The 26,366-nt window shown below is 44.5% G+C and overlaps 1 protein-coding gene across 1 annotated transcript in view; it reads left to right on the top strand.

The window, feature by feature from the left end:
* The window catches only part of prkd1 (protein kinase D1), a gene marked incomplete at both ends in the record, with an annotated part of 104,393 nt that overhangs the window by 13,994 nt on the left and 64,033 nt on the right, over positions 1–26,366 (top strand). The window contains 4 exons of the mRNA XM_079262707.1: positions 10,131–10,269; positions 24,507–24,638; positions 24,735–24,904; positions 25,074–25,097. Coding sequence (XP_079118833.1) covers positions 10,131–10,269; positions 24,507–24,638; positions 24,735–24,904; positions 25,074–25,097 — 465 coding nt within the window. The remainder of the gene's footprint in view (positions 1–10,130; positions 10,270–24,506; positions 24,639–24,734; positions 24,905–25,073; positions 25,098–26,366) is intronic.

Here is a 26,366-nt window from a genome sequence, read left to right as displayed (position 1 = left end):
TTCTGCCTCGGCTGCCAGGTTGGAGTAGCACAGCTCCTTACGCTCATATGCTTCTTCAGTGGCATCCAGAGCTCTGTCAGTGCCATGATGTAGGCGATCTAGCAGGACTTTGGGCTTTGTAGTTCTTGTTCAGGACCTGCTTATATGTGGTCTAAATGCCAGAAACATCCAAAATTAGCCTAGTTTGCATTTTCTCAATTACAATAAAGCACCAGAAACAGTTTTCATGGAGTATTTCAGTACAGAAGCTGTAGTTTTCAGGAAATGATTTACAATCCCATCTGCGGCCCCGCACCAGTCAGTCTGAACCCCAGCCGGCTGGGGGTAAAAGAGAGGTGAAACTTACTGCCAGAGCAGTGGAGGCAAGGTTGGAAAGGTTGCAAAATACCAGAAAGGTCCAACTAAATAAACCTGCTCATTTCAGAGAAGGTATAAAAGGTTTAATGGAAATGTGTGATGATTCCGAAGTGAAAACGTCTAGGAGTAATTTCACTGAGTTCAGTGATGAAATTGATTGTGTTAAGAGTTTTATTGTGTTTTTATTGCCACAAAAACAAACAGAATTTAAAGTGGTGATGATGTTAAAAATGTTAAACAGTAATGCAGAATCAAACCCATGAAGATTCTGGAGAAAACAATCATAACTGTCATGATAATATAAATACTGACAGCATTTCTAGTGAAAATAAGTGAGACTGGTTCAAGATAAAGTACTTTTTCTGCAGCTATTTTGGCCCAAATGGCAGCATTAGAGGAGCATCATGCTTTAGTGGAACAAGAGCTTCTGTAAAAAAGGAAAAAGGAACAATTCCACACTGAAACCGTGCTTGTTGCAGACAAACTGAATGTTTTACTAAAGCTGGAGGAACAATGCTGAGCTGTAAAATCAAATGACATGAACTTCTATTTGCAAAGGTCTGAAGGAGGTCATCAATATCTGTTCCAGTCAATCCGATGGCAAAAGTACATGAACCACAGTGTGAAACAGATCAAGATAATTGCCATCTGGTGTTAGAACACATTAAACCACAACTAATGGGCACCAGACCAAAACATGCAAAAGCAGGGTGAACACCATGTGATGCAGCGGAGCGACATCAGGACGGATGGAAGGATCATGGCAGGATGGGATCCAGCTGCACGTTTGCCATTATGGACAAACAAAATGAAATAATGGAAACATTTGTCATCAGCAGCGCTGTTCAACTCTTCGACGTGCTTTTAGGGAGACCATTATAGTGTCATCATTATATAAAAGCAAGGAGTGGAGCAGAAACCAGTGAAACGGGCTGCATGTATGAGCAGGAGGGATTGGTTCGCAGCTGTCAGCATTAATAATTCAGAGACATTTCTGTAAAGACGTAAAACTTCTCAGTGATCCCACATATGGAGTCAGTTAGCATGTACAACAAAGAACAATCAACCCCAAATCCTCCAGGAATAAACAGCCGAAGTCAGGCGGTGTAACGGGAGGCTGAGCCACAGCATTAACGCTGGTTTGACTCTGACAAGCCTGAGCGGGAGGCTCATCAGGAGGGTCTGCTGCCTGCTTGGAAAACTCCCCACAGCTCAGCAACAAAGTTTCTTCTCTAGGAGAAAGGATTGTGTTTGGGCTGATGTGTAGTGGACGCATACAGGAAGTCTTAACTGGACAAAACACATGGACCAGTAAACAACCATCACAACCACTCATCAGACTCATTTCTACCCCAACGCAGACGTGTTCATACAGGGCCGGAGAAGGTTGTTAGCTTTCCATCATTCTGGTCCAGAAGGCTCCTTTATAAAACCTGCTTATGCACTAACCAGGCCTGAAAGTTTTCAGGAACGTCTCTGCACAAAGTTTGTTATTTATAAAAATAACCTTGATGGAATAAAGTGTGTATCGCTACGGCAACGCTGATGTGATGATGGATTTAAGCCACATTCGACCCATGTCTTATCATTCCTGTCAGACTTTTTATGCTACAAACATTTCCTGCTCATGACGATGACTGGCTGATCAGCAGATTGTGCTCTGAACTGGGTCCAGTGCTGGATCGACCAGCACGCTGGAACCGTACGATCCCAGTACGTCTTCAGCTGATGACAACTCTCAGGTTTCTGGCAACTGGCTCCTTCCAGCAGGAATTATCTGACAGGTCGGCTGATATGCAGAACATGAGACATTTTCTGCCCAAAGTTTCATGCTGTAAAGTTAAAGGTTGACATTTTTTCTGGTCTGGAATGTCTGGGCCATCTCCGAGTGCAGAAATGCAGCTGGTTTGGACGGCATAATTAAAGTAATGATGATGAAGTTTCCTGCACTGTGGGAGAACAGACCAACATTAACACACAGTTTGTATCGGGGGGGGGGGGGGGGGGGGGGGGGGGGGGGGGGCTGCAGGACAGAAGGCCGGACTGCAGAATCAAGATGTTTATTTCAACAAGAAGGCAGAAGACTAAACTCAAGCTCCCACAGTGACAAACTCTTTACAACGGAACCGCAAAGAAAAACCACATGAGGTGTGTAAACACCCAGAACATGCAAATGAACTAAATGAACCCAGGAAAACAGATGAACAGAGAGAAGACCAAACAGGAAAAACTACAGAGTGAAAGAGGAACCCAGAACTGAGAAAACTACACAACAAAACACACATTATGACAGCAATCAGCTGAATGGCAGCAGTAGTAGTTATTCATAATGATGAACATGAATATCTGCAAACATGAAATTCAGCTCAGTCAGATCAAATTTACAAAGAGGTCGTTTTTACTGCCGTTCAAGCTAACTCACAACGTTATGGACGGATCTTCCTGAAACTTTCAGGAGTTGTTGGACACGTGAAAAGGATGTCGATGGTTTTCACCTGGTCTCGTTACTTTATCCATTTCACCTGTGTCTTGTTTTGTTCCCCAGTTTTCATAGCCCTGGGTTTCAGTTCTGTTTGCTGGTTCATTGTGTTTTCTTCCCTTCAGTTCAGTTCAGTTCAGTTCAGTTCAGTTCAGTTCAGTTCAATTCAATTCAATTCAATTCAATTCAATTCAATTCAATTCAATTCAATTCAATTCAATTCAGTTCAGTTGAATGTAATAGTTCAGTAATGAAGTATTTTTCATTTCATTTCATTCATTCCTGGCTCCTTTTCCTGCATTTGGGTCCTCACCTCCACCTCAGCCTGGACAGGTACCTCCCCCATGGAGGTTATGTTTTCCAGCTTTATCTGTCTGTTTGTGTTCGAGATAACGTAAAAAGTTATGGACAGATTTCAATTCATTTTAGGGACTTGTTGGAAACGTGAAAAGGAAGAACTGTTTTAATTTGGGTGGTGATCCGGATCACAGTTTGTATTCAGGATCTTTTTAAAGGAGTCTAACATTGTGACATATGGCTGTTTTCAACATTTCTGCACGTAACTCCAACAAAATGGTCGGAGCAAAAAAATACAGGACGTGCTTCCAACAGCTTGTAAAATATATCGAAAACTGATCCAGGTAAAGGAAGAATTTCAGATACGATGATCCAGAATATGAAAAGTATGGGGCCTTTGGGATTTTCATCATAGGAAGAGAACAAATAATTACAATATGGGGAGAAGTGTGGCGCTTGGTTTGCGCTCTCCCAGTCTCCAACATCCCCGTCTTGGAGCAACACACTCATGCAACAACCACCTTCATTAATACATAAACACACACAAAGCTGAGATCATGACAAGACTGGTTTTCTATTCCAAATATATTGTAAAGCAACATAAGATGTAAAATCATCTTTAACAGAACTTTTAACAACTGAACAGCCAGAGACCTGCTGGTAAACAAAGGAATAAATAACATTATTATAAAGCTATTTGTTTTTATATCTACATTTAAACAAAACTTCCAACACTGATGTTGAAGCTGTTTTCATCGACTAAAACACAAAGCACGCACGTGCACACATGCACATGCACACTCACACTCACAGCAGCACCTCCTCCTTAGTGGTTAAGGGAAATCTGGGACGTTTTCCAGTCTCACACACTTCACTGGATTTAATGTAAATGTGTGGAACAGAAAAATACCAGGCTAACGGTTTAGCATTACTAGCTTAACTTTGGAAGTCTGAAGTACTGCCAGGAATGATCTGCTTCATGTTCATGTCATTCTGAAGACAAACAGGGTTTAAACGACTTGTTTACCTGCGTCATGTGTTGCCCAGAGACTGGCTGTCCACTGGCAGACATCACAAGAGTTGCTTCTCCTCTTTAAATAAAAACTGTGATGTGTATTTTAACTGCTCATGATGTCTCTAATTTAAAATAACAGCGGAGTTCAGGTTAGGACTGAAACTCCGGGCTGTCAGCCAATAAAACACAGAGGCGTCCCTCCTTCTGTGAAATTCTTCTCTGATTGGTCACACAGCGTTGTACCTGTGTTGCATTCACTTAAGTCACAAAATTACAAAACTACCTTCTGATATAATGTCATGAGGCGGCTCAGTTAATGTAAGCTTATTTCTTCTGGGCTGAAAAATCATTCAGGCTTGATGAGAAATGTTCGGGGCTTGGGGTGCCCATGATCCGGACACGCATGAAGGAAGGTCCCTGAACGATGCGTTGTTATAAGTCGTCTCACCAGATGTCTGCTCGGCGTTCTCATCGGATTCAGGCAGAGGCCAGTGGCATGTATGCTGACATACAGGCTGGGTTTCATCAGGTGAAACCTGCAGATTCTTCTTCGTCTCCGTTGGTTGCAGGTTGGAGACTTGAACAACAAATCCAGGACTTCTGGATGACTGTTCACGACTGCGGAGGCAACAACGTGGATTTCATGATGTGGTTGTGCAAGCAGTAAAATGAAACTTGTATGTGGAAGAATGCTTCATCAGCTTCATTTCAGAGGGGGAAGCAAAGCAGGTGATGACGGAGCTTGATGTTCTGGATCAGAAACCAGGTTTTGAAGAATCATTAGTTCTTGTGGATTAAAATAAGATAAGATAAGATTTGCTTTATTTACCCTGTAGGGAAATTGAATTGGAGCAGCAGCATATACATTAAAAACATAAATAGCGTATTATTATAGGTCCCATAAACACACACACATAGCAGCAAGTACGTTTCCATAGCACCGAAATGAGGATAAATGTACCTGAATGGGAGGCGCCTGAGATGATGCAGTTGTGTGAGCACAGCTCTGACAGAAAGAGATGACTTATAAAGTCTGACGGCAGGAAGGACTTCCTGCAACGAGGCCACAGGACTCTGCTCCTCGTGTGTGGACGGGTGGGAGGGATTGTCCATGACTGTCAGCATCCTGTCCCTCACCACCTCCTCCAGCCTGGCAAGTTTGAGGCCAACAGCAGACCCCGCCTTCTTAATGAGTTTATTCAGTCTGTTTGCGTCCTTCGCCTTGACGCCTGCTGCCCACAGAAGATGGCGCTTGCCATGACAGACTGATGGAACATGTGGAGCATCCTGCTGCAGACACTGCAGGACCTGAGTCTGCTCATGGCCTTGTTGTAAACAGCATCAGTGTTTGTGGACCACTGCGGTCCACTGTCCAGCTCGAACTTGTAAGACGGGACTATTCCCACATCCTCCCCTCTGATGCAGACTGGGGAGGAACCGGATTTAGTCCTGCTGAAATCCACCACCATCTCCTTTGTTTTTGTCACGTTCAGCTGCAGGTGCTCCTCCCCGCACCACCTGACAAAACTCTCCACAAGGTCCCTGTGTCCGTCCTCACGTCCATGTCCCACACAGCCCACCATGACCGTGCCATCCGAGTTCTTCTGGAGGCGACATGTCTTAGAGTCAAAGTGGAGGTCCGCTGTGTAGGTGGTGAACAGAAAGGGGGTCAGCACAGGTCCCTGAGGAGCCCCAGTGTTGCTCATCAGGGAGTCAGACACACAGCTCTGCAGTCTCACAAACTGTGGTCGACCTGTCAGGGGGGCGTCCACCTGCATGGCTGGATGCTGTTGAAGGCAGAAGAGAAGTCACTGAACATGAGGCGCACCGCGGTGTGCAGTCTGTCCAGGGAGGAGGAGGAGGAGGAGGCCCTCTGCAGCAGGAATGTCACTGCATCATCAACCCCCACCTTGGGCTCAAAGGCAAGCTGCAGTGGATCTTGGGAAGGGCTCACCAGAGGTCTGAGGTGTGACAGCACCAGCCGCTCCATAGGATGGATCTTCCATGGCGCTGGGACCAGGAAGCAGGTCTTCCATCACGCTGGGATCCTCTGATGATGCAGGCTCAGGTTCCACACAGCTGCCAGGAGCAGTTCCTCAGCACTCGAGGGCCGATGGCGTCTGGTCCGGCAGCTTTTCCCTGGCTGACGGATGATCGTAATGATCAAAGAGCCTTATATGACACCAGCCTCACCTTTTCCTCTCCTATCCTTCCCTGAAGGATGAATCCAGGTTGAGAAACTTGCCGAGAAATGCTACAAGTGTCCCGTCAGGGTTTAGTCTGCGTGTCCTGCTTTGTGCGAACACACAGCTGGAGCTGGTCTCTGCGTGTTTCCCGGCAACAGATGATGACTGAGACGGTGAAGTTTTCTGCAGATGGAAAGACACTCCGTCCATGGGACAATAGACAAACACTTGTTTACTTTTTTCTGCATCTTCTTTTGTCTGTTTTATGTTTTTTAATCAATTCATGTTCTTTGTTTTTCTGTCATAATTCATTTCCATAATTTCAATTATATTTTCAGTGGACAGTTCATTCATTCATTAAGAGATCCGGATCTTTTCAAAGATTTGACTCCCTCAGAAGAACCAGTTCATCCCTGTTCATACTGGTTCTTCATTTGGTTTCACTGCGAGCTTCTGCTTTCAGCCTGTTCAGCAGGTGTGAATGCAGCTCGTATAGTCTGACGTGTTAATAAAACCATTCGATAAAGAACTAGTTCCAGAACCAAAGTAAGCAACCTGAATAAGGTCTGAACTTTATGACACTTCTGATGTTTTCTGAAGTACAACTTTCAGTGTGATGAAAGAACGCCGTGATCCAACCAGATGCTGATTAGCTTCGGTTTTCGCTCATTTCTGAATCCGAACACAGAAACAACCGAAATAAACAGAAAAAAGCTGAAGCTAAGTTCAAACACGAGAGGAATTTTTCATAAGTCAGCAGCAGATGGAAAAGTTCAGCGTTGATTGATCAGTTGAGGTTAAATAACTTGATGCAGCTGAAAGACTGGACATTTCCAACAGATGAACCTGCTGATTTCATACGCAGCCGTTGGGCGTCATATGACGTCACAGAGGAAACATCCTTTTATAAGGAACTGGTTTTAACAAATCATAAAATTAAAACTTTAATTGCAAATCTTTACCAAATACAAGTTTTAGAGATTCCTTTCTGACATTTCTCTTACAAACATCTAAACAACGTTGTTTCATCCAAAATATAAAATATAAACAATGACATAAACAAAAAAGGCTTAAATAAATGAAAACATGGTCATTTTTTGATGGAGAACGCATTCAGGGGACAATATTTCACAAGTTTCCATCTATTTATTTCAATGACAATTTTCAATTGTAAAAACAAACGTAATAATCATAAAAAAAACTCTTCTACATATATTTAGTTTGTGGAGAAAAGTATTTTTCAGTAGCGTATTTATTAAATTGTTCATGGTTTAATCTGCATGTGTTTACTGGGAGAATTACGACATGACATTGATTTTCTAATGGTAGATGTTTTTAATTTATTATTTATTTTATAATTCTATATGTATTTATTTGATGATAAATCCATTTTAAATTTGTTTTTCATACTTTGTGTGATTTTATTGAAGCAGGGCATTTGTCTGGTTGTGGTACATTTATCATAATGTCTTGTACCTGCAGGGGACTCAGGTGATGACTTGTGAAGGTGTGAATAAATGTGCAGCCACCCTGTAAAGGCAGGAAGACCTGATGCTGAGCTAAACCACATGCATGACTTCAGAGAAACTCAGTGCAGGGAGCCGTTTCTGCCACATGTTGATCAGCAGCCTCAGGGGTGAATATTGGGATGTTTATCTGCTGAGGTAGAAGATGGTTTTGGGTTTACGAGGCGAGATAAGTCGGGACTTTGGAGAAAAGCTTGCTGGAGGGGGGCCAGTCCAGGACCTGGAGTCCAACATGCAGCACAGCGTGTCCAGCACAGAAAGACTTGAAGCTCAATATAATATAACAAGATGAGGAAGATGGAGAGGATTCAGCCTTGTGCTTTTGTCTCCATGACAACAAGAGCAGCGCGGCTGCTATGGTAACAGCACACATAAAGACGTATCTATGAAGTGTGTCATTGAAGAGCTGAATTGAGAGGCAGGTGAAGGACTAAACAATGAATGGACTGGGCTTCTGGCAGCTCCATCTCTCTCATCACAAGCTTTTTTCTTGTGTTTTGTCTTCAGCTGCATCTCTGGCAGAAAGCTGCAACACAAACTGTTTCTCTGAAACCTAAAAGCTCCTGCAGTGTCTGTTGGAGCAGTAAAAATGAGAAAAAGGGTGTTTTGTTTAAATCCATGCAAGCAGCCGTGGTGTGAGAGGAAGGTTCGGTGCTTCATGTCATCCTGGCAACATGTTCCGGCCTCTGGAACTCGCTCTGGTTACCGGCATCAGCCGCAGAACTACAACAGTCCGTTACCTGAAACCATGAAGCTTGGAACTTCTCTGAGACATGGAAATGAACGTTGACGAACCCCTGGAGCCACGATAGAGAATTTTAGGTAAACATGTGGAAACAGTGGATAAGGAGAGATGGAGAGTGGAGATGTTCATGAAGGAAGGCAAACTGGATGTTGTTGTTTGAATGAAGCTCAGAAAGCTCTTCAGACAGAACCAGCCGTAATCTGCCGGCCTCGTGTGTACGTGGGTGGAGACAAAAGACCTACAGTCATCCACGCAGGAGGTAGATGGAGGCGTGAATAAAAATGAAAGAAGTCGTTTTCTGTTAGAAGTGTTAGGAAAAGCCAGACCAGGTCAACATGGTGGTCTTCCAGCAGTCCCACCTGCTGGTACGTCTGAATGTCTGTGGGTAGATCTTCATGCAGATTCTTCATCATTTTGCCTGTAAATGTCATCAGATTTCTGCTTCAGCATCCTCGTTATCTGGATCAGTTCATCGTGTGAAAGCAGCATCACAAAGATTCACTGGGTTCTGACACTTTGCTGTAGGACGCCCGGCATACATGTAGGCAGCAAGCTGTTCATATGGGGGGGGGGGGGGGGGCATTATATTTATCAGACACATTTTCATCTGTTCTCATAGAAATGTCATAAAGACCATTAATTTCTTCTCAAGGCATTAAATCTCTCTCAACACCTCTTCCTATTTCCCAGAAACACACACACACACACCACACACACACACACGGTTACATACATAGTTTCTACTAACTGCTGGCTATATGTATATATCCCAACAAAGTCTTGTACACATCTCGTGTCCAGTGCCGTCTAGTTTGTGTTCCAGTTGCCCATTTGTTGTCATTGTGCTCTTGGTCCCTCAGCATGTGACGCAGAGCTTGTGTGGCCGGGCGAAGTGCGACCCAGGACATAGCGATCATGGATAAGCAGCAGAAGAAAGCCATAGTGATCGATGTATCCAACCCCAATGATGGAAATATCAGGAAAAAGGAGAAACTGGAGAAGTACCAAGACCTCAAGGAAGACCTGGAGAAGGCCTGGAGGGTGAAAGCAGCAGTAGTACCCATAGTGATGGGAGCACTGGGGACCATGTCCCCCACACTGGAGAAGTGTCTCCAACAGATACCTGGTGAAACATCAGACATCTCCGTCCAGAAGAGATCAGTCCTAGGAACAGCTGAGATACTGAAGAGGAGCCTCCCAGGACTCTGGTAGAGAACCCGAGCTGGAGAGATGAACAGCCTACCCTACTCTGAGAATATTATATGGATATATATCTCTTCAGAGTTCTTTATCATGGGGACTCCAACAGGTCCAGACTCCTTCATCCCAGATCTCTAATGTGATGTTTTAAATATTGCTGCAGTCTGTAGGGATAATATCTCCTCATGGTTTTTACTTCCCTGCAACACTAAAAGTCAGCGCAGTGGGAGAGGGGAAATGAAAACAATCTTTCACATCAGAGTTTTAACATGCAGGTCTGTGAGATGATGCAGCTGAATCCAGCTGACCTCCCTGTCTCTGTCAGTTGCCAGAGTGTGGTTTCTATGGGATGTATGAGAAGATCCTGCTGTTTCGCCATGACCAGACGTCAGACAACATCCTCCAACTTCTGCACTCAGCTTCTCAGATCCAGGAGGGAGACCTCGTGGAGGCCATACTGTCAGGTGAGACGGCTGTCCATGTACTAAACTAAATCATGAGGCTTGCTGCATCCTGTGATGTGAACATCGATATTTTTTATTCATTCATTCATCATCCTAACTGCTGAGTCCAATGAAGGGACACGGGGATGCTGGAGCCTATCCCAGCTGGCTTTTGGGCGAAGGCAGGGTACACCCTGGACAGCTCGCCAGTCCATCGCAGGGACACACAGAGACACACAAACACTCACACACACTCCTATGGACAATTTAGAGTAACCAGTTAACCCAACATGCATGTCTTTGGATGGTGGGAGGAAGCTGGAAAACCGCACAGAGAGAACATGGACAGAAAGGCCACTGTCCAAGCCTTGCCCCAGCTGAGGATCGAACCAGGGATCTTCTTGCTTCTTTTAATTTTACAAATTATTATGAAAGTGTGCTTTGTCTCCAGTCATTGTTAACTATTAATGTTTAACTCTAATACGACCGGTGCTGGGTGTAGGCTGTTGGCTACAGCCTGCAGGCTGTAGGCTGCTCGCTGCATGCTGTGCACTGTATGCTGCATGACATCCACAGTTATTCATGTTTTCAGCACTGTTGCTTCCAGGAAGTTTTGGACAGGACTAATTTAAGGTGCTTTCATGTTCTTTGCCATTTTATGAATGCAAGGTCGTATATTTGATCAAAACAGTCTGAAAGAGGTCTTAAAAATGGTTTAGTAAGGCTTCCTTGAACCCGGAGAGAACTTGTGCCTGATCCTTTTCCTCGTATCGAGATATATTTATGTTTTATCTCAGTAGTGTGGACACCTTCACATGTCACTATTTTGATTCCTCTCATTAAAGGATAATCTTGTAGGAAATGAAACCTGAAGTTAAACTTGTTCTAAGTTAGAGTAAAGTTTGTGTGTGTCTGTTTACTTTCAGTCCACCTGGATGGCCATTTCAGCCACCCAGCTGGTTTGTAGGCCAGTCACAGTTTTCCTGCCATTCCTCACTAGAGAGCCACAACCTTTTCTCTGTCATATCTACATATGATCCCATCAGGAGCAACATGGGTTCAGTCATCTCCATTTACAGTTTAACAGCTAGAAGAGCGATAAATCAACTCGCTGACGCACTGATTGGAGGTCTGTCACCATGACAACAAAGACCTGATGCATGAAAGAGAAGAAAAAAACCTGCGAATGGGCAGCTCTGCCAGGGGCATCTTTTCCTCACATGTTCAGTGAATCTCCTGCAGGAAGATTACTTTTTGTTCAATAGATGCTTTAAAATATTGTGTGGTAGATGTTGATGTCCCCATTTTTTCCCTTTGGCGCCTGGTTTAAAATGATATTTTAAGGCTCCCAAAAAGATGGTTCCATGTGGACAAGATGTCTACATACAACCATATAAAACTGGATAAAGATCAAGTTCTCTCTGCGTAGACGCAGCCTTTAATTTAATCACACTGGCTCTGAACAGTCAAATAGGGTCGGTCTAACTTAGACTCTGATGCGGATCCGCATCTGGATCAGGAATGTTGTAAAGGATTCTTCCTCATTGTCACATGGAACCATTTTTTAGTATTTCTGAATATGACTCCACCAGAAATGGTGAGAAAATCCAGTAGAGGTTCTCAACTTCGTTTTCCAAGATACCAAAGATACATGTGGATCCCGGCAACATTCTAGATACTACCATCCAGAACGGGAACAATGTTCTGGATACTACCATCCAGAACAGGAAGAACTTACTGGATACTACCACCCAGAACAAGAACAACTTACTGGATACGACCATCCAGAACAGGAACAACTTACTGGATACGACCATCCAGAACAGGAACAACTTACTGGATAATACCATCCAGAACAAAAACAACTTACTGGATACTACCATCCAGAACAAAAACAACTTACTGGATACGACCATCCAGAACAGGAACAACTTACTGGATACTACCATCCAGAACAAAAACAACTTACTGGATACGACCATCCAGAACAAAAACAACTTACTGGATACGACCATCCAGAACAAAAACAACTTACTGGATACGACCATCCAGAACAGGAACAACTTACTGGATACGACCATCCAGAACAGGAACAACTTACTGGATAATACCATCCAGAACAGGAACAACTTACTGGATACTACCATCCAGAACAGGAACAACTTACTGGATACTACCATCCAGAACAGGAACAACTTACTGGATACGACCATCCAGAACAAAAACAACTTACTGGATACGACCATCCAGAACAGGAACAACTTACTGGATACGACCATCCAGAACAGGAACAACTTACTGGATACGACCATCCAGAACAGGAACAACTTACTGGATACGACCATCCAGAACAGGAACAACTTACTGGATACGACCATCCAGAACAGGAACAACTTACTGGATACTACCATCCAGAACAGGAACAACTTACTGGATACTACCATCCAGAACAGGAAAACTTACTGGATACTACCATCCAGAACAGGAACAACTTACTGGATACTACCATCCAGAACAGGAACAACTTACTGGATACGACCATCCAGAACAGGAACAACTTACTGGATACTACCATCCAGAACAGGAACAACTTACTGGATACTACCATCCAGAACAGGAACAACTTACTGGATACTACCATCCAGAACAAAAACAACTTACTGGATACTACCATCCAGAACAGGAACAACTTACTGGATACTACCATCCAGAACAGGAACAACTTACTGGATACTACCATCCAGAACAGGAACAACTTACTGGATACTACCATCCAGAACAGGAACAACTTACTGGATACTACCATCCAGAACAGGAACAACTTACTGGATACGACCATCCAGAACAGGAACAACTTACTGGATACTACCATCCAGAACAGGAACAACTTACTGGATACGACCATCCAGAACAGGAACAACTTACTGGATACTACCATCCAGAACAGGAACCACTTACTGGATACTACCATCCAGAACAGGAACAACTTACTGGATACTACCATCCAGAACAGGAACAACTTACTGGATACGACCATCCAGAACAGGAACAACTTACTGGATACTACCATCCAGAACAGGAACAACTTACTGGATACTACCATCCAGAACAGGAACAACTTACTGGATACTACCATCCAGAACAGGAACAACTTACTGGATACTACCATCCAGAACAGGAACAACTTACTGGATACGACCATCCAGAACAGGAGAAACGTTTCATCACTGCAATAGAACAAACATGCAACAAACACCACAATGAAGCCAAGACTCTGTGGATTCATTATCAATGGATCTGGAATCTGATCGTAGATCCATAGAAGATGGATGTAGGACCAGAACATCTGCTGGAAATGAGCTGCTGGCTGGAGGTCTGACGCTTTTTTTGTTCAAAAACTTAATAAATGCATAAATTAGTTACTAAAAGCTAAAAAATGCTGCGTAACTGAAATGCTGCTGGTGAGCCGTAACTGGTCAGATTAAAGTAATTTTGATTGAAGTCTGAGATGTTTGACCATGTGATTCTGCACATTATTTATTAAACCTAAATGAAGAACTCGTCTCACTTACGTTTCATTTACTAATCGCTCGATGGACTTCCAAAACGGTGATATAGAAGACAAATGAGGTGCTGTTACACTGCATCAAGACAAATAAACACATGAATATATGAGGAAATAAAAGATTAAATGTGTGATTTAATTTTTCCATCAACTCATATATTTTCTTTATCATTTATCATTAAATTACAGTGGGAAAAAAAAACAATGTAGGTAAACATAGACGAGTTTACTATGGAAAGTTTGGTCCTCCGCACATCTCCAGGTAAAGACTCTGTTACACTTTGAAGCAATTGCGATAAAATCCAGCCTAAATGCAGCGAGAAGTCCTGTTATGCAAGATTTCCATGTTGATGACAGTTCAGAGCAGGGTGCCAGACTCTGGTGCTACAGGGCAGCTATGCTGCAGGTTTTAGTTGTTTCCCAGCTCCAACACACCTGTTGCAAACTGCTTCTTGCATCTCCTTAACAATGACACGTTCACTTGCATCCGGTGTGTTGGATCCGGGAAGCGTAGCAGCCCTGCAGGACTGGAATCAGACACCTGGGGGTCGTGGGAAGTTTTTTCTTACTTCACCACCGTCATCTTCCTTCTGCTGAATCTTTGAAGCAAGGTCAAAGGTTGCATGGAGCAGATGAAGCAAATTCATCATCTGTGTTTTTCCTTTTGTGTAATTTCGGGGAATAAATCTGCTACCTGCTAACATTTCTGTAAATATGAAGACGTTTTCGGCCATGGTTATCATCAGCGACACCATATGACCACTGTTTCCTTTTTTTTTTTTTTTTTTTTTTTTTTTTTTTTTTGTCTTGTCCAGCATTTAAGCAAGCAGACTGATGTTCTGGATGCTGTGTTCTGCTGAGCAAATTTATTTTGCCAAGGGGAACTTTTGTAGATGTAATGATCCCCTTGTATTTCTTGATTCTTATTTTATTTTTCAATTTGTTTTGGATAATAGCTTGTATTACAGAGTTTATGCTGCTGGACCCGACCGGAAAGGACAGGAAAGGGGCAGAAAGAGAACAGAAAAGAGAACATAAAAAAACAAAAAAAAAACAAAAGAAAGAGATCAATGCATACATGTATATGCACATATATACCCACCTACATATATATGTATATACACTCGCACATACATTATATATATACATATATACATACATACATACATATACACATACATACACATGCATACACACACATGTACACATGCATGCATACATAAAGATAGATATACATACATACATATACACATACATACACACACACATATATATATATATACATATATACACATATACATACTCACATACATACACATACATATACACATACACATACACACACATACACATACATACACATACACTCACACATATGCATACATATATACATATCCATACACATACATACATACACATACACATACACATAAGTACACACATACATACCCACCCACACACATAAATATATACACCCACACAAGCCAACTCTAGATTCGTGGAGAACAAAACCGTTGACAATCATGAGGACCAGAAACTAGCAAGTTAAGTCAAAAAGACAGAAAGAGAGGTACCTGCTGTTAGTGAATAAACTTGCTGGATGACTCAGTGACTGTGACACATGCAGAACATTCATGCAGAACATTCAGAGTGGAACGTGTTTAGAGAAGAGTGATCATGCCAATGTGACCCCGCCCGCCTACAGCTAGAGGAAGGCCAGGAGAACCCAGAGACCCGGGTAACCGACAGTCACCCCCAGGTACAGATCCCAACCCCCCCACTCCAGAGCCAGCCATGCATCTGCCCAGGAGGTGGCGAAGGAGGTGCCCAACCAGAGTCCCCCGCAGTCAGGGGGAACAGGCCCCAGCAGGCCCAGGCCGGCAAGGGCCGATCCCGCCGCGCACCGGCCACCTAGGGCAGACAGAGCGCAGGCCCCAGGGCCCCAAGAGCCCGTGAGCAGCCCCCCGCCCCCGCAGGCAGAGGGCACAGCCCACACCGACGGAGGACCAGGACCCCCAGACCGCCACCCAGCGGCAGCCAGGTCGCACCCCAGCGCACCAGCTGCGCCCCCAGGTACAGGACACCCCCCCCCCACCACCAAACCACACACACATATACATGCATACCCCCCCCCCCCCCCAACACGCACTCCCCTCACACATATACATGCATACCCCCCCCCCCCCCCCCCCCCAACACGCACTCCCCTCTCAACCCCCATCCACACAACCCTCTGCAATCCATGCACATCATCCATCACATATACAACCCCACCCCACCTCTACTCACTCACCCATACCAAGTCACACGAACCCCAATCGCCCCCGCCCCCACACACGCTCACCCCCCCCCCCCACACACCGCTCACACCCCGCCACCCCCATCCCTCTACTTCTACCCAACCACACATGCCCCACCAAACACCCCTCCACCACCCATAGCCCCCCTCCAAACTTCACCCTCACTCACACATCCCATTCCGCATATACACCCCCCCCTACACACACACACACACACACACACACACATACCCTCACTCCTCCAACACAGGCACACCCCTAATACAACCCACACGCCAACATACCCCTCCACACACACATCTACTCATCCTCACACATCCCTATCCCCTACCCACCTATATCCCCAACCCTAATCCCCCCCAGCCATCCCACCATCCATCTGTAACCCCATACACCCACTCCCACACATCCTCACCTCACCCCTCCATCATGTCCCATGTGAGATACCTCAGAGGGGGCAGAGGACAGGATGGCCCCGATCAGGGCCCCCATAATTACCGCCCACCACTCCCAGCGTCCCCCCCACCACCCCACAGATGCAGCCGACCCAGCACCCCCCCAGGGCCGGTGACAACCCTCCTACAGCCAGGCCAGCCCAGACTTAGGCCTAATGGACGGCACTCTTCCCCCACCCGTACCCCCCCCCCCAGTAAAGCCCCGAGAGCAGGGGCATGAGAAGACCCTATCGTCCCTGCCTCCCCCCCACTTATGACTGATTGTGAAGTATGTATTAGTTGCAATTAAAACTGAGGGAAGTGCCACGCGGTGTTGGGAGAGGGACCACCTAAGCAGCCCCGCCCACCATACACCGCATGCTCTTCCCCCTAATCATGTGAGTCGTCAGTGTTTTGGTGTTTGGTGTCTAAGTGTAATTAAAACTGGGAGGTGAGCCGAGGCTGGGTGCAGCGATCAAGACCACCTTGATGGCCTTTCTCACCACCCAGCGCCACGTGCACACCTCCCAATACCCTGCCTGTGTGTGATGGGGAGCGGGGAGGAAGAGGGGTTGAGGGATTTAAGTCTGGAGGAAAGTGAGCTTTCCTCCAGAAGGTGAGCCGCCCGCAGCACTGGGCATGCCCCCTACTCCCAGGGCCCCCCAAGGACCAGGACAAGCCGGGGACAGCCATCCCCGTAACCAGAGCCTTCGGCGACTCTAACCAGAGTCATCACCAACCCAAGAGGGGACCAACTCACCACATGCAGAAGGGGGGCATGAGGACAAAGAGGAGGCGGGGCGGCAGAAGGGGAATCCCAGACCGATTGTCCACCGCCCCCTCACTCACAGAGGACACCCCCACCTGGGGACATGAAGACCCCCTTGTCCACACATCGGCACTTCACACTGTCTCAGCACACACCTACAGCCACACACACACACACTTCCGGACACATTCAGGTCCACCCAGCCACCCGTTCAGCCCACCCTTAAAACCATCCTCCTGACCCCCACGTCACATCCAAATCTCCCCCACTCCCCATCCATCATATCTACACTTATCCACCAACCTACCACACACATGCACCACCCACTCCCCCATACATACACCCCTGCCCCCCCCCCCCCCACACACACAGACAGCACGCCCCCCTCCCCCCTCCCCCCCCCCCCCACACACACACCCGTATACATGCACCACCGCCACTCCCCACATACACGCATCACCCCACTCCCCTACACACACGGCACTATCCCCCCCACAGACACCACGACACCCCCCCCCACACACGCATCATCACACTTCCCCACCCACACACATCCACATACCTATGTACCGCCACCAGTCCTCAACGCACACCCCCTACACACATCCCTCCATACACACTCACATCCCATCCACACTATCAAACACCCCCCACTCAACAAGTCCCAGGGTCGCAACCAGGCACCAGAGCACGTACCTGCCCGCCGCCGCAGCGGCAGGTCCAGGTCAGCCCAGCCCCCCCCCCGGCACAAGCCGACCCCCCACCCCCAAGAGACAGGGGACAACCCCGGGCACCGGAGCCCGGGACCCCGCCCAGCCCACCCCACGGCGGCACAGGCGCCCGTACGGAGTCACGCCCGCCAACCCATCCCCCGCCAGCGACCTCGCCCTGCCGCTGCGCGGCAACTCCAGCCGCTGGCCCATCCAGGTCCACAGTAGGGCTAGAAACCTAGCCACTCCAGCAATGGAGCAGTCAAAATCCCCCCCCCCCCCAGGAGCCCACCACAGACCCACAGCCCCCAGAGAACCCCAACCGGCCACCAACCCCGAGCGCAATAAGGTCACATTCTCCCCCCATACTAAGTGATGGAGCAGATCACAGGGGACCAGAGGGAATAAAGTTCAGCTGACTGATCTCTTGAGGAGGCAGACATCATCTCGACACTGATGTGATCTAATAAGAGATTTCTGAACTGCTGGATACACAGACTTTGTTTGCTTTTCCAGTTTAGAAGGATAGTTTTCTTTGCGATACATAAACTGGTGAGGATTAAGTTTGCAGAATTAAATTCTATGTTAATTTCACCCAAGTAACCCAGTAGGCCCAGTTTGGGGTTTGTAGGGATGTTACATTTGAAGCAATTTGACAGATCTTTACATACCTGAAACCAGAATTCCTGGACAGGTGGGCAAGACCACAAAGCATGGTAGTAGCTGTCAGTCGTGTTGCCAGTGCAGTGTGGACAGATGTTTGATTGTGACAGACCCATCCTGAACATCCTGTGTCCTGTATAATGAGTTCTATGCAGAATTTTAAATTGTATTAGTTGCATGTTTGAATTCTTAGTCATTGTAAATGTATTTGAACAGATTTGTGACCATTCATTTTGGTCAAAGTTACTGGATAAGTCTGCTTCCCATTTAGAAGTTGGGAGACATATGGAATCGTCTAGCTTTGATAGTAATCTATATATTTTGGATAACAGTTTCGGGGCATTGAGATTTAAGAATTCTGCAGCCCTGATAGGTAGCTGCAAGTTTAATTGATCAGGGGTGTATTTCTTACCTATAATAGATTTAAGTTGGTGGTATTCTAAGAATTTTGTGCTGCTGATTTCATATCGTGAAGTAATTGTATCAAAAGGGAGAAAGTTCCCATTTTCTATTAAATGTTCTAACTGTTTTATTCCTTTATTCTTCCACTGAGGGAAGTTTATCATTTTCCGGTTTTGCTGGATGTCGGGATTGTTCCAAATAGGTGTAAGTTTGCATGGAATAAGCAAGGATTTGGTTAGTTTAAGAAATTCCCACCAGGCCATTAGTGAGGAGCTGATATTAATGCTTTTAAAGCATTTTTGGCGTTTGACAGCTGTGCTGATAAATGGCAGGTCTGAAATTGCCATATCCTCACACATAGCTTCTTCTATATTAAGCCATGGTTCATCTAGATAGCTAGGTTTAAGCCATTTAGAGATGTATTGTAGTCTATTGCTTATAAAGTAATTTTGGAAATTAGGCAAGTCTAAGCCACCGCTATCTTTAGTCTTCTGGAGTGTTTTTAAGACTAATCCGTGGTGGTTTGTCTTTCCAGAGAAATCTAGTAACATTAGAGTCCAGCGATTTAAACCAGGTGGAGGGAGGTTTAATGGGGATCATTGAAAACAGATAATTGATTTTAGGTAGAATCATCATTTTTATAGTTGCAACTCTTCCGATTAGTGATATGGGTAAAGATTTCCACCGTGTGAGATCGTCCTCAATTGTTTTTAGTAGAGGGACATAATTTAGCTTTATAAGGTCTGACAGTCTGGGTGAGATGTTTATTCCCAAGTATCTAATATCTCCTGACTGTAAAGCAGTGTCAGGAGTATTATGGAAGGAACAGTTGATGGGTAGAACGGTGGTTTTAGACCAATTAATGGAATATTCAGAAATTGATGAGAATTTATTGATGAGTGCGATTGTCTGACAGATGGATGATTGTGAATTTTGAAGGAAAAGTAATACATCATCAGCATAAAGACTGGTCTTATGCTCCATATTTCTACAGTTAATGCCTTTAATGTCTTTGTTTTGTCTAATGCTAGCTGCTAAGGGTTCAATAAAGATTGCAAAAAGTGAGGGGGAGAGTGGACAGCCTTGTCTGGTGCCTCTCTGCAATCTGAAGCTGTGAGAAGTTTGATCATTTGTCCTGACGCATGCATTTGGATTGCTATACAGTATCTTTATCCAGTCGATAAACGATGAGCCAAACCCGAATTTTCTTAATGTTGCAAATAAGAATTTCCAGTTCACCCTGTCAAATGCTTTTTCAGCATCTAGAGAGATTATTGTAGTTTCCAGGTTATGTATGGTGGCATAATCAATTAGATTTATTAGTCTGCGCGTATTAGTGGTGGAATGTCGTCCCTTGATAAATCCTGTTTGATCAGGATGTATGATAAGTGGAGTTATTTTTTCTAGTCTTGTAGCAAGCACTTTACTGATTATTTTAAGATCTACGTTCATTAGTGATATTGGACGATAACTAGATGGGAGTTTGGGGTCTTTTCCTGGTTTTAGTATTACTGTAATACTAGCCAAATTCATGTTTTGAGATATTCGACCTTTTTCCTTAATTTCTGAAGCCATTTTATAAAAAGTGGGTGCTAGTATAGACCAAAATTCTTTATAATATTCAACTGGAAAACCGTCTGGTCCTGGAGCTTTATTGCTGGGCATGTGTTTTAAAGCTTCATGTAGTTCCCCTACTGAAATGGGTGCGTCCAAAACCATTTCCTGATCCTGTTGTAACTTTGGAAGATTGAGGTAGCTGAGAAATTCCTCAATGCTGTTGTCTGATGGATCTGTTTCTGAGGAATATAATGTTTTATAGAAATCCCTAAATGTGTCATTTATTCCATCAAGATGTTTCCATGGTAACAACCAGAGAGTCTTGTTGAATGGTGTGTTCGCAGCAGTGCTAGCGAGCAGCGGCTCCTCATGACTGTTGCCAGCCAGCATTTAGAGACAAACATGGTGTTGGAGAGTGGAAAATTGGGAAACTGAGCTGTATCCATTTCTATATTTGGCTTTTGAAGGTTTAGTGTACTATTCTTGTGTTGCACATGTGTACAGAACACATCTAGTGTGACTGAACATATGCAGGCTGCTGGTTCTTCACCCACAGTGTTTGTTTTCGGGCTGTGGGTTAGCATAAACAAGAACACTCAAACATACACAGATACACCTCATTTTCTGAAGCATATAATAACAGTTTAGAGGCTTGTTGAGACGTGCAAATCTCAGTCGGCCTTCCAAACAAAAGCCATAAACACTAATATGAATAAATGGAGGTAATTTTCTGCTGCAGAATGTTTAATCAGAGCTGCATTCTGCTAAAGGACCACAGCACAAAGTGAGTGTGTGTGTGTGTGTGTGTGTGTGTGTGTGTGTGTGTGTGTGTGTGTAGGAAAATAAAAAGACATTCAACAGACATTTAGAAATACACACAAACACGGGAAGGGAGTAAAAATTGTCTCCCATACTACCCATCATGCTTTGCCAAGTCTGCAGGCCAATTGCAGGAGAAGAAGGATAAAAACCTCGGCATCATCTGCGGGTGCGAACAGCCTCCCGTCCCTCTTCCTATTGGCTATTTGGGCTATTTCCCAAATAGCCAATAATGTCTCATTCATTCTGTTCCATTAATTTCCCATGAATAGCAGGTTACAGAAAAGCCTTTTCTTTCTCACCACATCCAGTGTCGCGCCGAGTGTCCAGCTGTAAGTTAAGGCACCAAACCCGTTCTCCCTACTGTACTATTGATAAGCATTGATCAGCTCTACAGGGGGTCTGGAGCAGTGCCATAGTGACTGGTCTGACCATCATTTCCTGTGACTGCTGCCATTTAGCAGCCCATCCTGCTTCAGATCTGTTTGCTGATGTGATGCAGATTGTTGTTTTCTCTGTTCATAAGACTTTGCTTTGAATCAGTTCCAGAACAACCAGAGGAAGAGGAGAGTGTATGGCTCTGTCCTGATGTCCACACCAGTCCCTGACCTCTACACAGGACCACACCATACAGTGAACTATAAATTGAACTCATCTGTTGGTGATTCGGATGCAAAGCTGGCTATTTTCTTCCAATCACAGATCACATGACTACAGGCTGTCACCACGGCAACCACCACGCTTCATTCCAAATCCAAACTCATGTAAAAAAAAAACCTTTATTTTCTTATATTGTATTTTATTCCCTGTAGCATATTCAACAAATAAGGATAAAAAAATTAGGGAAATTAAGTTTTTTTTTAACCTACTTTGACGTTTGTGTCACTTTGAGCTCCTGCCTGCAATGCATTGTGGTCTATATTGACCTGTCAAGTGACCATCGATGCTCACTACTTTTTAAGATATATTGTCATTCACATTGTCATTTTCAGTGCTCTACTTTTTTCTCTCTGGACATTTCAACACGTCTAGAAACTGGCAGGAGCACCATATAGGACACTATGTTGGGAATAGTGTGGACATTTGACATTTGGACACAGCCTGTTTCTTTTCATGATGAAAAAACCTTTTCTGTAGCGTCCACAGCTGTCACGGTGTGGACTTGTTGTGGAGCGGTGAACATATAAATATATATATATATATATATATATATATATATATATATATATATATATATATATATATATATATATATATATATATATATATATATATATATACCTCCATCTGGACTAGCACTAGGTAGAAAGACCTCCATCCGGACCAGAACCAGGACAGAAAACCTCTATCATGACCAGAACCAAGAAGGAAATACTGTTTATCACATCTTATACAGTGTATTTAACTCACTGCGTTTAGGACATGACTGTCAACAGCAATGGCAAGTTTGGTGAAGATCAAAAGTTTTACGAGGTGGTTACAGGTACTCCTGTTTCATTGCGTTAGACCACCTTTCACCATGGACACATTTGGCAACTTGAGTTTTCACCTGTGGCATCCTGAAAGGGTTTGACGTGCCGGTAAATGTTTTCAAATGTTTGAGGTTTATTTCGAGGGGAAGGATAGCAGTATGTAGGGAAAAAAACACTTCCTGCTAGAAGTGGGTGGGGCTTATGCTTAGACCAGTAAGTCATATGAATCTTTTCAAGACCAGAACCTGATTAATCCATATAGGTTTGATGGTGATCGGATCAAAATGAAGAGATTTATAGTGATTAAAGATGTCACTGTGTCATTTCGAAGTTCACAACGTGCACCAGATCTCTTCATCAACTTGTTTTCTGCTGTCTGACCCAATTTGAACCTGGTGGGGTCTAGAAAGCCAGATAAATAGGTAATAAACAACACTTCCGGTCACCAGGGAGCGTGACTAGTTAATAATCCTATTACTGACATATAAATCTCTTTGGGATGGGACTAGCATCATCTCTGTCAAATTTGGAGCAGATATGTTGTTTTCTGTGAGAGTTGTATCAATTTTGTTTTTCATGGCGAGAAATGAAAGTTTGAAGCCCCGCCCCTCCTGCACGCCTTCTAGTTTGTTGGTGAGTTTTTGAGCATGTTCAGGCTCCCGAAACTGCAATTCATAACTAAGATAACTACAATTCCAATACAGCTTTGCACTGCCTTCAGTGCTCACGCCTCAATATCAACATCTGTGGTTGTAAATGCAGTCAGGTAATGCTTTTTAATTAAGTAATTAGGAGTAACCCTGAAGACCCACATGTTCAGCCTCACACAGCTGTAAACGTTTTAACAGAAGATGATTCACTGAAAATGATGAAAGCTGGAGATTGACAAGGAGAGCCTGGAGTAGTTTGGTGGTGTGAGGCATTCCCAGACCGCGTAACTCTGGAATCTGGAAACACTTCAACAAGCAGGTAATCCGATGTCCAAAAGGAGACAGACTATGGTCATACTGAGAGAAGAAGACATCAGACTTCTTATCCAAGGGTGGCAGACAAGAACCCCTGGCTGTCGTTCAGAGCAGGGGTCGGTGTTCAGGCAAACAGAGGGCAAGAAGGATCCAACATGAGCAAGGCAAGACAAGGATAACTCAGGGTTGTGACTTGGTCCATAACTTGAGGACTTGAACATGGAAAACAGCTGGATCCCAACAAGGCAAGGGGTGTTGACTATCTGGCAGGGAAACAGAGACTGGACAGGGTTTAATTAGTGCAAGGCACAGGTGAGGAGGGGGAGCAGTCAGGGTTGTTCAGCTGGACAAATGACAAATGAACTTGGTTTAAGAGACCTGACAGAGCATGGACCATGACAGGAAGGTTCTCTGTATCATTTTAAAACAAGGCCAACTGGTGTTAAGGTCACAGTTTATCAGGTGTGTTGCTTTCAGGTTTTCAGATTCAGGAATGACAGTGGCTTCTTCACAACGCGGGGACTATAAAGGATCCATTGATTCCACTGACCTGATGTCCTGATGAAGATAATGGTTTGGTTTGTTCTTCCTATCTTCTGCAGCTTCAGCCACAGTGGAGGACTTCCAGATTCGTCCACACAGCCTGTTCGTCCACTCCTACAGAGCTCCGGCTTTCTGTGACCACTGTGGAGAGATGCTGTGGGGACTCGTACGACAGGGGCTCAAATGTGAAGGTACCACAGCTTTGTCCATTCAAAGTCAAAATGTTTTTCAGTAAGAAAATGAGCTGAAGTTAAGAGGATTGAGAAGGATGCTGTCTTGTTCTCCAGGTTGTGGTCTGAATTATCATAAACGCTGTGCCTTTAAGATTCCCAACAACTGCAGTGGGATGAAAAGGCGGCGTCTCTCCAATGTCTCGCTGACAGGAGGGATTGTCAGCATGGGTCGCCCGCTCTCTGCTGAGCCTTCACCCCCCCACTACGCAGATGATGCTTTACTGGTCAGTCCAAAATACTCCCAGCTGAGATATGACTGTGTTCTGAATGAACTGGCTCTGCAAGCGGCAGGACGGCCAAAACTCAGCAGAACATTCAACTTTTTCTTCCTTCTTTTTCTTTTAGAAATGTAACTTTTCTCTTCATTTTTTCATATTGTTTCTTATTTTCCAGTCACCAGTGAGTCCCAGTATGGAGGTAAGTTCTACCACTTTCATCAAATGAAGAGGCAGTTATGTGTTAAAAGGAAACAAACACAGAATTAAATTATTTATAAATCACATGAACCCATATTTACAATCAGTTGATTAATCAGTGAAGAGGACCGATCCCCCGTTGCCTGCACCTGGACCGAGGCACCTCTAAGAGTCTGACCAGCAGAATGTAAAGCTCTACTGGGTTGGTAGAGTTTCAGCAGCTCTGATAAGTAAACAGGTGCAAAGCCATTGAGTGCTTTAAAAACAAACCGTAACTAACTAAATTGTATCCTGTATTAAACCAGGAGCCAGTGCAGACATGACAGGATGGGAGTGACATGTTAGGAGACAAGCAGCAGAATTTTGTGCAAGCTGTAAACAGGAGATGCGAGATTGGCTGATTCTGTCAGGCCTGGAGCTCCCAAAGACATGGAGGCTTTCTGCAGGTACCTGCAGCTGAGGAAAGCTTTTGCTTTGGACGATAGATGAAGCTGGTAAAAAAAAACTTGTTTTCACGAGAGCATCAACCTGATTGTGAAACTCCAAGCAAAAGGTCAGTTTTACCCCCAGATTTTTGACCGCCTGATTGAGGTGGGGGGGCTGAAAGATCTAGACTGGAAACAGTTGTGTTTGGCTTACTGGAGGCATCACATAAAATGCATTCTATTTTGTCATTATTTAGGTGGAGAAACTTTTGAGAGAGCCAGTGTTTAATGTCCTTTGAGCAGCCATGAATGAAGTTTAAATTAGTTGGAGAGTCTGAAGGGACTGGCAGATAGATTTGCAGATGATCTGCATACAGATGAATGCCATTGTAGCATTCAATAATCTGTCCTAAAGGTAACATGTATAATGAGAAGCGCTCAGGCCCCAGAATGGATCCCTGTTGGACACCTGAGGTCAGAGTTGAAAAGAACAAGTTGCCTGTCGTGACAGAAAATGTCCTGTCTGTTTATGAAATGAAAAATACTTAATAATCCCCAAAGGGAAATTCAATACTAGGATATCAGGACCAGATCAGGATATATATATAGGACTTGAATCATGCAAGCACTGTTTCCTGAAGACCAGCCTGCTGAGCCAGACGAGGGATGAGAACTGGATGGTCTAATGCACAGGTGTAAAATTCCGGTCCTCGAGGGCCAGTATCCTTCAGGTTTTTGTTGTCTTTGTGTTCCAACACACCTGTCTGTAATTAATGGATCAATTTGAAGAAGATGAAAGTAACTTTTGGATCTATTTGATTTTAATCAGGTGTGTTGAAGCAGGA

This window comes from Telmatherina bonti, assembly GCF_933228915.1.
Source record: "Telmatherina bonti genome assembly, chromosome: 22".
NCBI classification, from domain to species: domain Eukaryota; kingdom Metazoa; phylum Chordata; class Actinopteri; order Atheriniformes; family Telmatherinidae; genus Telmatherina; species Telmatherina bonti.
Note: the sequence above shows the minus strand (reverse complement) of the source record. Positions and strands in the feature narration are given on the sequence as shown.